The sequence below is a fragment of the Ranitomeya variabilis genome, chromosome 6 (genome assembly GCF_051348905.1).
Source record: "Ranitomeya variabilis isolate aRanVar5 chromosome 6, aRanVar5.hap1, whole genome shotgun sequence".
Taxonomy (NCBI): domain Eukaryota; kingdom Metazoa; phylum Chordata; class Amphibia; order Anura; family Dendrobatidae; genus Ranitomeya; species Ranitomeya variabilis.
Genome location: NC_135237.1, coordinates 412,336,437 through 412,349,185, shown reverse-complemented (window position 1 = coordinate 412,349,185; position 12,749 = coordinate 412,336,437). Strand labels below are relative to the sequence as shown.

Sequence of the window (12,749 nt, the reverse complement as noted above, 5' to 3'; positions counted from 1 at the left end):
TATTTGGTCTGTATTTTACATCTGCATTTGTCAACCAAAACCAGGACTGTGTAAAAAATGCAGAAGTGTGACGTGTTTCTACTAGGCCGGCGTCACACTAGCGAGTTTTACGGACGTAAGAGCGCAGAAAATACGTCCGTAAAACTCGCCAAACAAACGGCACAATTATTCTCAATGGGGCTGCTCCTATCAGCCGTATATTACGGTTCAGTATTATACGGCTTCCTACGGCCGTACAAAATCACAGCATGCTGCGTTTGTCAGCGTATTGCGCAAAAAAACGCCAATGAAAGTCTATGGGGCGAGAAAAATACGGATTCCACACGGACCAGCAGTGTGACTTGCGAGAAATACGCAGCGGTGTTAGTGAAAAGCCGGTAATTCAATTGCCGGCTTTTCATTTCTCCTTCCCAAACCCGACAGGATATGAGACACGGTTTACATACAGTAAACCATCTCATATCCCCTTTTTTTTTGCATATTCCACACTACTAATGTTAGTAGTGTGTATGTGCAAAATTTGGGCGCTGCAGCTGCTAAAATAAAGGGTTAAATCGCGGAAAAAATTGGCGTGGGCTCCCGCGCAATTTTCTCCGCCAGAGCGGTAAAGCCAGTGACTGAGGGCAGATATTAATAGCCAGGAGAGGGTCCATGGTTATTGGCCCCGTGGCTTAAAACATCTGCCCCAAGCCACCCCAGAAAAGGCACATCTTGAAGATGCGCCTATTCTGGCACTTGGCCACTCTCTTCCCACTCCCGTGTAGCGGTGGGATATGGGGTAATGAAGGGTTAATGCCACCTTGCTATTGTAAGGTGACATTAAGCCAGATTAATAATGGAGAGGCGTCAATTATGTCACCTACTCATTATTAATCCAATTGTCTGAAAGGGTTAAAAAACACACACACACATTATTAAAAATTATTTTAATGAAATAAACACATAGGTTGTTTTAATATTTTATTGCTCTCTCAATCCACCTAAGACCCTCGCTTGGCAAAATAATAAACCCACAATATACATACCCTCTGATGAACCGTCACGTCCCACGAGGTAAATCCATCTGAAGGGGTTAAAATATTTTACAAGCTGGAGCCCTGCTAATGCAGCTGTGCTCGTGCTTGTAAGCCCCGGTGAATGAAGGAAATGTAGGTCAATTACCTATAGTTACTTTCAGTCGCGGCGATGCGCACCCTGCAGGTTGTCCTCATGAACTGCAGCCTGGGAACTTTTTCCCACGCTCCAGGTCATATGAGGACATCCACCAGGGGGCGCATCACCCTGACTGAAGGTAACTATAGGTCATTGACCTACATTTCCTTCATTCGCCGGGGCTTACAAGCACGAGCACAGCTGCATTAGCAGGGCTCCTGCTTGTAAAATATTTTAACCCCTTCAGATGGATTTACCTCGTGGGACGTGACGGTTCATCAGAGGGTATGTATATTGTGGGTCTATTATTTTGCCAAGCGAGGGTCTTAGGTGGATTGAGAGAGCAATAAAATATTAAAACAACCTGTGTGTTTATTTCATTAAAATAATTTTTAATAATGTGTGTGTGTGTTTTTCAACCCTTTCAGACAATTGGATTAATAATGAGTAGGTGACATAATTGACGCCTCTCCATTATTAATCTGGCTTAATGTCACCTTACAATAGCGAGGTGGCATTAACCCTTCATTACCCCATATCCCACCGCTACACGGGAGTGGGAAGAGAGTGGCCAAGTGCCAGAATAGGCGCATCTTCCAGATGTGCCTTTTCTGGGGTGGCTGGGGGCAGATGTTTTTAGCCATGGGGGGGCCAATAACCATGGACCCTCTCCTGGCTATTAATATCTGCCCTCAGTCACTGGCTTTACCGCTCTGGCGGAGAAAATTGCGCAGGAGCCCACGCCAATTTTTTCCACGATTTAACCCTTTATTTTAGCAGCTACAGCGCCCAAATTTTGCACATACACACTACTAACATTAGTAGTGTGGAATATGCAAAAAAAAAGGGGATATGAGATGGTTTACTGTATGTAAACCATGTCTCATATCCTGTCGGGTTTGGGAAGGAGAAATGAAAAGCCGGCAATTGAATTACCGGCTTTTCACATACATCGCGCTGAAGTAAATATAAATACAGAATATATATATATGTGTCTCAATGACATATACACTCACTGGCCACTTTATTAGGTACACCTGTCCAACTTTTTGTTAACACTTAATTTCTAATCAGCCAATCACATGGCGGCAACTCAGTGCATTTAGGCATGTAGACATGGTCAAGACAATCTCCTGCAGTTCAAACCGAGCATCAGTATGGGGAAGAAAGGTGATTTGAGTGCCTTTGAACGTGGCATGGTTGTTGGTGCCAGAAGGGCTGGTCTGAGTATTTCAGAAACTGCTGATCTACTGGGATTTTCACGCACAACCATCTCTAGGGTTTACAGAGAATGGCCCGAAAAAGAAAAAAAATCCAGTGAGCGGCAGTTCTGTGGGCGGAAATGCCTTGTTGATGCCAGAGGTCAGAGGAGAATGGGCAGACTGGTTCGAGCTGATAGAAAGGCAACAGTGACTCAAATCGCCACCCGTTACAACCAAGGTAGGCCTAAGAGCATCTCTGAACGCACAGTGCGTCGAACTTTGAGGCAGATGGGCTACAGCAGCAGAAGACCACACCGGGTACCACTCCTTTCAGCTAAGAACAGGAAACTGAGGCTACAATTTGCACAAGCTCATCGAAATTGGACAGTAGAAGATTGGAAAAACTTTGCTTGGTCTGATGAGTCTCGATTTCTGCTGCGACATTCGGATGGTAGGGTCAGAATTTGGCGTAAACAACATGAAAGCATGGATCCATCCTGCCTTGTATGGAGCATCTTTGGGATGTGCAGCCGACAAATCTGCGGCAACTGTGTGATGCCATCATGTCAATATGGACCAAAATCTCTGAGGAATGCTTCCAGCACCTTGTTGAATCTATGCCACGAAGAATTGAGGCAGTTCTGAAGGCAAATGGGGTCCAACCCGTTACTAGCATGGTGTACCTAATAAAGTGGCCGGTGAGAGTATATATACTGTATATGTTTTACCGAACATTTGAGCACATAAATCCATTAGATGTCGGTTTTGCAAGCCTGCGACAAAATTTCGCAGTACGGATGCCATACGGATTACATACGGAGGATGCCATGCGCAAAATACGCTGACACACCCTGCCTACGGATCACTATTTTGGGAACATTTCTCTGTATTACGGCCGTAAAAAATGGACCGTATTGTCTTACGCTGAGTGTGACTCCAGCCTTATACATTTCTTCTGATTGCTCCACTTTTGATTTTTATCTTACAAATACTGACATAAAATACTGACCAAATACTGAACATGTGAAAATGGCCTAACTTGTAATAATTTGAAGCTAAATAGTCTGCTTCTTGTACAGTCTAATAAATCTCTAAACTGAGAATGAGAAGATAAGGGTATGTGCACATGTCAGGATTTCTTGCAGAAATTTTCCTGACAAAAACGGACATTTCTGCCAGAAAACCGCATGCGTTTTTTTCACGTTTTTTCATGAATTTTGACGCGTTTTTGATGCGTTTTTGTGCGTTTTTTTGTGCGTTTTTTTCCAAATGCATAGAATTGCGGGAAAAACGTGGAAAATTCGCAAAATTAATGAACATGCTGCTTTTTTTACCGCAATGCGTTTTTTTCGTGGAAAAAACGCACCATGTGCACAAAACATGCAGAATGCATTCTAAATGATAGGATGCATAATGTATGCATTTTTAATGAGTTTTATAGCGTTTTAGCACGAAAAAATGCAAAAAATACACGAAAAAACCTGAACGTTTGCACATAGCCTTAGATTATAGAAGCACTCAATGGTTTTTATTTAGCATCTTTGTACTTCGTACTTTGCACCTGATTGTTTATCACACTCTCCACTCCTCTTGTATGAAGTGCACTTACCTCAATGTGCTTTAATGCCCTCATTTCTTCTCTTCAGACTCCGTCAATTTCAAATTTTACTCAGCTTCTTTCTCATCTATGCTCTGCTATCTATTACTGATACATAAGCACAGCATCACATTACCTGCTAGGACCAATACAATCTCTGCATACGGTGTTAACAGTGTGATTATCTTCTCCTCCATATTCACTTACATAAGCAACTGTGATCTCCTACATTATAACTGTGTGACACTGTGTAATCTTCATTGACTATGATAAAATGTGTCAATTGGTCCCATCTAAAAGCAACCTAAAGTAGGGACAGAAATTCTGATTCCAGTATTGTTCAACTTATTGGACTTCTTGCTGTAATTTTGATGAATCAATGGTTTATCTGCTGCAGCTCTGCTAGTCCTCTCGCTAGTGAGCTTCCGCTATGTAGTCATCAATATTATTGAGCTCTGGCTATCTCTGCCCCCTAACCATTTACTGCTTGTCAGCCTTCTCCCTATACATAGTGTAGATAGAAAACTCCAAGCAATTATATGGACAGAGTTAGAAGAAGCACATCATTGAAAAGACTAACAGAGCTGCAGTAAATAAAACACTATCAACATTATAGTAAGAAACCCAGTGACATATTACTAGAATCAGGGTTGTCCCAATTGTGTGCTGCTTTCAGATTGAAAAGCATAAACCTGGTGACAGATTTATTTTAAAAGAAACAAACTTGAACTTGTAGATGCATTTTCTAATGGATCCTGACAAATGTTTGCAGAACTCATTGATTTAAAATAGCATCCATTATATTTTTTGGTGCTTATGATAGTAACAATATCGACTGTGCTTTTTTCCCATCAAAAAACACCAGAAACCTGACAGAACGGAATGTACATTTTACAAGACATAAAAAAGGTTGTCACATTTAACCACTTTACAAGCCTGATAGCTTATATAGTCCATTCTACCTGTAATAAACCATCACACAAACAATGAAGATCTGTTTCCACAAATTGACAATCTTAATCTACAATTTCATATAAATATATTTCCCATAAAATGCAGCTTTAGGAAGAATATTTGAAAAGCAAAATGTGCTAATAACGCTGTTATACATTTTAGTAGTAAAAGTATTTATTTTATTTATTGTTATTGTTATTATAAAGAATCTTGATAATAGAAAACATCCAAAGGCTGACATTCTGACAAATGGGCCAGTGATGCAAATCTACATTGAATAGATATGAATGTAGCAAAAATACATTTTATCATGCGGTTCACTTAATTTCCATTTAAAGAAATTAAAGTCTATGGTAGCTAGCAAATAGATTTATATTTTATTGTATACTCTGCATTTCAAGTCGGCTTTTATGAAGCACAATTGTTTGCATGCCAATATTAAAATACTGCAATAGGTTAAGAAAAAAAAATAACAAAAATACATTTTGGTGCTTGTGATATAGTTAAATGTAAACATTTCTTAAAAGATTTTTATTATTATTAATGCTGTCATTTTATTTTATAGCCATAACACCCAATATAACGTTTTACAGGAGGGTTTAAAATATTTGAAAATAAAAATCTGAATATATTTAACAGTCCCATATAATCAACTGAAATCTGTTCTTTGTCCATCTTTAAAATGTATTTTAATATTTTTGTCAACAAAGCAATGATAAAATTTCTAAAATATTTTCTCAAAAATAAAATTCAGTTAATCCAGTAGGTAGACAGACTTGCTGCCTAAACGTTTGAGCAAGCCAAACTAAATTGCCATAACAAAGCAATTACAGTACTGACATGCCATCAGCAATGAAAAGATCTACCATAGCCAAAAATGAAGTGCACAGCTATCTTCAAAATAATCTATCTCATCTCATATTAAGTGTTTAAGACGGGCTATTTTAAAGTTTATTAATACAGTTTGGTTTCAATCATACATACAGTTACAATCAGATGTTTGTGACGGTTATCAATACGTATGACAACTGTTGACACTGCAGATCTTTGGATATTGGCAAGCTCCATGTAAAACAGCATATTCCGGAACTTTTTGTGAATAAATCTAAGATTAAAGATTTTGCTATAATTGCATTTGTGCCTTAAATAGTTGTGTTATCTAGATCATCTTCTTCGGACTTAGCATGTGACCTGGAGAGCATCAACAGTTTTTCTTTATTTGTGTACTGCTTCTTAAGATGTACTACATGTTCTGTGCTGGTATCTTCCAAGGGAATGTCTATATCTATGGTTTCGGAATCCTCACATTCCTCCTGGGTTTTATTGGCTGAGGTGTCTATAGATTCAAAGGAGGTTCCTGCCTCCTCCAGATGAACGTAGCCCTTATTGCTTGATTGGTCAGACCCTGAGCTCTGCGAATCTCTTCTTATTAATGTTGCTGTTGTAAGAGTATCCACAAGAACTGCAGGTTTCGTTTTGCCAAATGGGGAGGATCTCACCAAAAGGCTACAGTCTAAATCTGTGCTACTTAGAGACTGGCTACCCAAGTCTGACAGTAGACCAGGTGACATAGGTCTCCTGAAGTCTGGCAGACAGCTTGTGCTCTGACGCCTTAAGGGTAGTTTTCTATGGACTTTGGGAATTTCCCAATTTAAGTCTACATGGCTAAAATTTTTCAAACTCAATTCAATTTCTCTCTTCTGTACTTCTTTGGCACATTTACCTTCCCCACGTTCTTCCTTCTTCTCCAAGAGACAGTTATCTAACTTCACAATGGGCAATGTAAATGCACTAAGGGAATGGCCAACAATAGAACTCGTGCTGCTTCTATCCCACCTTAAATCAGGTGATCCAGAAAGAGAATAATTTTCATGCCCCCTCCCAGAAATTCTGTCAAATGGTAATGCAGAGTTTGACCTTTCCCTGTAAATACTGTATACAGCCTCATCCATGTTGGAGTTCTCTCCTGCATGACGATGTACCTTTGGAGAAGACGTCCTTGGTTCCCTAGGATTCGGAGGGGAAAATGTAATTGTACCACCAAGAGCAGAATGCCAAGAGCTCTTAGCTAACATTGCAGCTCCAAAAGAGTCTCCACCAGCTTTCCCATCAATGCTCCGTGATTGCACATAATTTACAAAGCCATTTAGTGGAGTTCCATCCTTACATTTCATGCCATGAACATCAATCACTGTAGAGTAGAGATCCCTCAGGTTAATAATCTTAGTTTTCTTGTCTCTATTTTCATGTAGAACTGCATTAGCACAAATAAATAGAAATATTCCAATACCCATTATTAGAGGGCCAAAAACTTTAAGATTATCCGAGTGTAGGTATCCAGAAAACAGACCTGCTAGAAAACCAGAAGACCCAGAAGATGTTTTCTGATGACGGCTTTTTATGCTTGTGTTATTTTCTTTGAAAGTATTAACTCCTTGACTGTTGTGATGGCTCCAGGATAGGTTTCTGTTAGCAGTGCTTATATTTGTATCACCTGATGAAAATTTGGCTTTATTTGTCCCAAGACCTCCATGATAAACTGTATGACTTTTTGGCCAATATCCCATAACAGCCATGGCAATTCCAACAAGAAGTACTAATATTCCACATAGTGCAATTAACCCAGAAATAGAACAGAGCTTAAGTTTTCCTTTCACTACCACAACATCATTCTTGCGTTTCTTTTTTGCTTTCCGCTTGCGCTTTGGAGGTTGACTTTTTGTTCTCAGAGGATCCTGTTTCCGTGCAGAGATCCGCAACAGACCTCCAGTGGCGATCATGCCGGCCCCAGATCTCCAGATAAGCTACTCCAGCTCCTGTGGATCAAAAAGATATATACAGTAATTAAAATAGAAAACACTGTAAACAATACAAATATTCTACACTGTGTGCAAAATTATTAGGCAGATTTGTAATTTGACTATACCATCATTTTTGTGCATATTTTCCAACTCCATGTGTAAAAACATGAATGCTTATTGGATGAAACAAATCAGGTGGCGTATTTGTATAATAAAGAAGGGTGTGGCCTAATGATATCAACGACCTTTATCAAATTTTGCAGAATTATTAGGCAGCTTTTTTCCCAAAAGGCAAAATGAATCGAAAAAGAGATTTAACTGACTCTGAAAAAGTCAAAAATTGTTACAAGTTTTACAGAGGCATGCAACACTCTTGAAATTGTTAAGATATTGGGTCGTGATCACAGAACCATTAAAAGTTTTGCTGGAAAGAGTTAAAAGGGTCACAAAAGTGTGTTGAAAAAAAGACGCACTTTAACTGCCAAAGATTTGAGAAGAATCAAATATGAAGCGACCATTACAATCCAGTGCTGTCATATTTTAGAACTGCAAGCTCCTTAAGAGTGCCCAAAAAGTATGACCACCGCTGAACAAGACACCTATGGTTGAAACATTTAGACAGAGCCAAGAAATATCTGATGGCAGACTTTTCAAATGATTTACAGACTGATGATATGAGGGTGACTCTTGAGGGACCAGTCTATCATGTTACATATACAAACAGTCGTTGTGGCTACCTATATAGTACCGCACACTATATAAAACAAAAAGGCAAGTCTCTGAGCTGTGCATGTGATTCACTCTTGGAAGCCAATATTCTGTTTTTAGACATTGATAAATATACTTTAAAGGGTAGCTAAACTTTATGAAACCTTTCGATATTTTATAGTCATTATTAGTAGTGTTGATGTGTGGGGGTCTCCTACTGATCGATCAAGGAAGGGAAAGCAGCAATTAGGCTATTCCTGAATACATGGAGAGAGATGTACTGGCATGATAGAAAGTCTATAGGTCTGTATATTGCTCCGCTTGTGCCCAAGGATAAGTTTATTGCTTCTGTCCTTTCTTTTGAGCAATCAATGAGGGTCTCGGCATTAGCCTCCTATTGATCAAAACTAAAAAACAGTCGCTATAATATAACAATATATTAATATACTGGTGTGTTACCTTTTAAATTTAATACCAATTATCAGCATGTTACAGAATGTCAGCTTGAAATCATGAAAAAGGAGGGTAGTTAAACCTCATATGAATTACATTTTTTGTTTCTCAAAAGGACAGGAATCATGGCGATGGAAAGCTACATGGCTTGTTAATATGAACCATCAGGCATTTTTATCCATCTCTAAAGCTATAATATAGAAGAGAACACACATGCGACAAGAGCTGCTGCAGAGCTGGTGCCTATTTTGCAATTCTCTTTAGTCCTGTAAACATTTACCATGGTTCCTGTGACACTTTAATAAGTAAGACAAAGACATCACTCAAATTGACAGTTATTACATAGCGCCAGAACTTGTCTCTGCAGCACTGTTGAAAAATCTGTTCTGACAATACCTTTATATGAGTCAACTAGCAAGAGTGAAAGCGTCAGCTGTTACCCATGTCAATTACATGGTAGGATAGAAAATAGTAGTCCCATTGGTTATGCCTAGTGGTCAACTTCATACTACAGCAGACAGTTCAGCTACTTTTTACACGGGACAAGTACTGTTGATTTTAATTTATGGGAGATGTAAAGTCCAATTGGATGAGGCAAGGTCAGTTTATCCTATGTTGCCCTAATGAGTTTGATGATCACTGCATTCAGTTCCATAGCAGTCTTCATAAAAATTCTTGATGATCTTTCAAAGTTCAATGTTATTATTTGCCATTTTGTGTTTTCCAGCCATGCCATCCATGCCATCTTTTATGGTGAATTATTAGATACATCTTAATATGTGTGGTTAGCTTTCGGTCTCATTTTCATAATTTTAGCAGTTATCTTTCTTCTCGCTGCTATAGCAACTAGAATCGACCTGTATATAAGTTCAAAACCATCGTAACTACATTACCGCTTAGTGTATTGTCTGTGCAGCCTTTCACTTTTCATCTCTTTTGTTTTATTACAACATCAACATCCACTTGCTTTTCATTCACACTAAACATATCAAAATGCTTAAGTTCAATAAATCATTATTTATATTGTCGCCTGTAATGGGAATAAACTTTGCTGATTTAAAAAAAAAAAATTACAATTTTATGAAAATTTTCTGTATAGTGTGAGGTAGTGACTCGTGTCACAGGTAGGGGTCAGTGTGTGTTCTCCCCAGGTTGTGCATGGAGACGGATGAAGTCCATAGGTGTGCATGGCAGTCACGGATTTCCAGTCCAGGTTTTCCATGTGGCTGACAGTCACAGGTTTGTTAAAAGCCCTGCAGTAAGGGGTATGGGTGTGTCAGGTGCAATGTCAGTGTCAGTCTGGTGTGTGCTGTTGTGCAGAGCAGAAGCCTGCAGAGCACTGACTGTGTGTGTGAAGCAGCACAGGCCAGCAGAGCCGGCAGCTGAATAGCTTGGCACCCACAGAGTACACAGTGATGCAAGTCATCCATGGTAGCTGGTCTCAGATGTGGACAGTCCTGTGCCCGGAGGTGAACCGGAGGTGGATGTCCTGTGCCCGAAAGAGTCGGATGTGGACAGTCCTGTGCCCGGAGGTGTACCGAGGTGGATGTCCTGTGCCCGAAAGAGGACTGGCATGTGTAACGATTGCAAACAGGTGAATATGGTGCCTGGCTGCTATCCAGAGGATATCCTGGGCTGTGTGAGTAAAGAGTCTGCGATACAGTAGTGCAGGACACCCACGGGAACTAGTCAGAGGAGGACTGGCATGTGTAGTGTCTGCAACATGTGAAGCTGTGTTTGGAGACTGTAATATGGCGTGCGGTCGCCCCACGGATACTGGACAAGGAGAGCCCGGCGTGTTTAGGAACTACAATCTAAAAGTCATATGATGTGTAATGCTATGAAACGGGCACTGAGACGAGATGCAACTGTGTGTATTGAACTTTGATGACATGTACTGTAAAATGCTAATCGCCTTTATGTGTGAAGTAACACATTAAAGAGACTTTTGTGTTTGAACCATAAAATATGTTGCCTGGCATCTATAATGTAGTTTAAAACCATATGAATGCAGCCATTTGAATTGACAATTACACATATAAATAAAAAAAACAGAATTATACTTAATTTAAGGTGGAAACAAAAACACTAACCTTAACAGGTTTGTCATACTTGCAAACTGTTGTCTGTTTTGTATTGTCTGGCAGACTGCCAGACCTTCTTGAGACTTGTAAGAATTGGCAAATTGATCAGACAGAACACTAAGAAGAGAACATATACAGGGTGGGCCATTTATATGGATACACCTAAACAAAATGGGAATGGTTGGTGATATCAACTTCCTGTTTGTGGCACATTAGTATATGGGAGGGGTAAAACTTTTCAAGATGGGTGGTGACCATAGTGGCTATTTTGAAGTCGGCCATTTTGGATCCAACTTTATTTTTTCCAATGGTAAGAGGGTCATGTGACACATCAAACTTATTGAGTATTTCACAAGAAAAACAATAGTGTGCTTGGTTTTAACATAACTTTATGTTTTCATGAGTTATTTACAAGTTTATGACCACTAGGGTTGAGCGAAACGGGTCGATCATTTTCAAAAGTCGCCGACTTTTGGCTAAGTCGGCGTCTCATGAAACCCGATCCGACCCCTGTGCTTGTCGGCCATGCGGTACGCGACTTTCGCGCCAAAGTCGCGTTTCAATGACGCGAAAAGCGCCATTTCTCAGCCAATGAAGGTGAACGCAGAGTGTGGGCAGCGTGATGACATAGATCCTGGTCCCCACCATCTTAGAGAAGGGCATTGCAGTGATTGGCTTGCTGTCTGCGGCGTCACAGGGGCTATAAAGGGGCGTTCCCGCCGACCGCCATCTTACTGCTGCTGATCTGAGCTTAGGGACAGGTTGCTGCCGCTTCGTCAGAAGCAGGGAGAGCGTTAGGCAGGGTCCACTAACCACCAAACCGCTTGTGCTGCAGCGATTTCCACTGTCCAACACCACCTTCGGTGTGCAGGGACTGTGGAAGCTATTTTTTTTTTTTTTTCCCCTCAGCGCTGTAGCTCATTGGGCTGCCCTAGAAGGCTCCGTGATAGCTGTATTGCTGTGTGTACGCCACTGTGGAAACCAACTGCTTTTTTCAAAGCACATATCCTCTTGTTCCTTCCTTTCTGCACAGCTATCTTTTTTGTTTGTCCACACTTTTTATTTAATTTGTGCATCAGTCCACTCCTATTGCTGCCTGCCATACCTGGCTTACATTACTGCAGGGAGATAGTAATTGTAGGACAGTTTTTTTTTTTTTTTTGTTTTTTTTTGTGGGAGATTAAGATTGGCATTTCTGCTACAGTGCCATCCCTGTGTGTGCCATCTCTCACTGAGTGGGCCATAGAAAGCCTATTTATTTTTTCCGTGATTTGTGTTCTAAAATCTACCTCAACACAAAAACACTACATCAATCAGTGGGAGAAAAATATTGGCCTCAGTCAGGGCTTGTGTGCCACTGCTGTGTGTGCTATCTCTCATTCAGTGGGCTATAGCAAGCCTATTTTTTTTTTTTTTTTTTTTAATATTATTTGGTTTCTAAAGTCTCCCTGAAAAAAAAAAAAAAAACCTAAAAAAACAGTGGGAGAGTAATATTGCCCTTTCAGCTTGTGTGCCAGTCTTGACTCCTGGGTGTGCCACCTCTCTCCCTCTCATTCAGTGGGCCATAGAAAGCCTATTTATTTTTTTTTTAAAATATTATTGGGTTTCTAAAGTCTCCCTTAAAAAACAAAAAATACATAAAAAAACAGTGGGAGAGTAATATTGCCCTTTCAGCTTGTGTGCCAGTCTTGACTCCTGGGTGTGCCACCTCTCTCCCTTTCATTCAGTGGGCCATAGAAAGCCTATTTATTTTTTCCGTGATTTGTGTTCTAAATTCTACCTCAACACAAAAACACTA

The 12,749-nt window shown here is 40.1% G+C and overlaps 1 protein-coding gene across 2 annotated transcripts in view; it reads right to left on the bottom strand.

The window, feature by feature from the left end:
* Window positions 1-5,058: 5,058 nt before the first annotated feature.
* TMEM200C (transmembrane protein 200C) overlaps window positions 5,059-12,749 on the bottom strand; it is a 196,579-nt gene continuing 188,888 nt past the window's right edge. The window contains exon 2 of one of the 2 annotated variants that reach the window (XM_077270234.1): window positions 5,059-7,721. In XM_077270234.1, coding sequence (XP_077126349.1) covers window positions 6,048-7,685 — 1,638 coding nt within the window. In that variant the 5' untranslated portion in view covers window positions 7,686-7,721 and the 3' untranslated portion in view covers window positions 5,059-6,047. The remainder of the gene's footprint in view (window positions 7,722-12,749) is intronic. The other variant, XM_077270233.1, reaches the window with a different exon arrangement.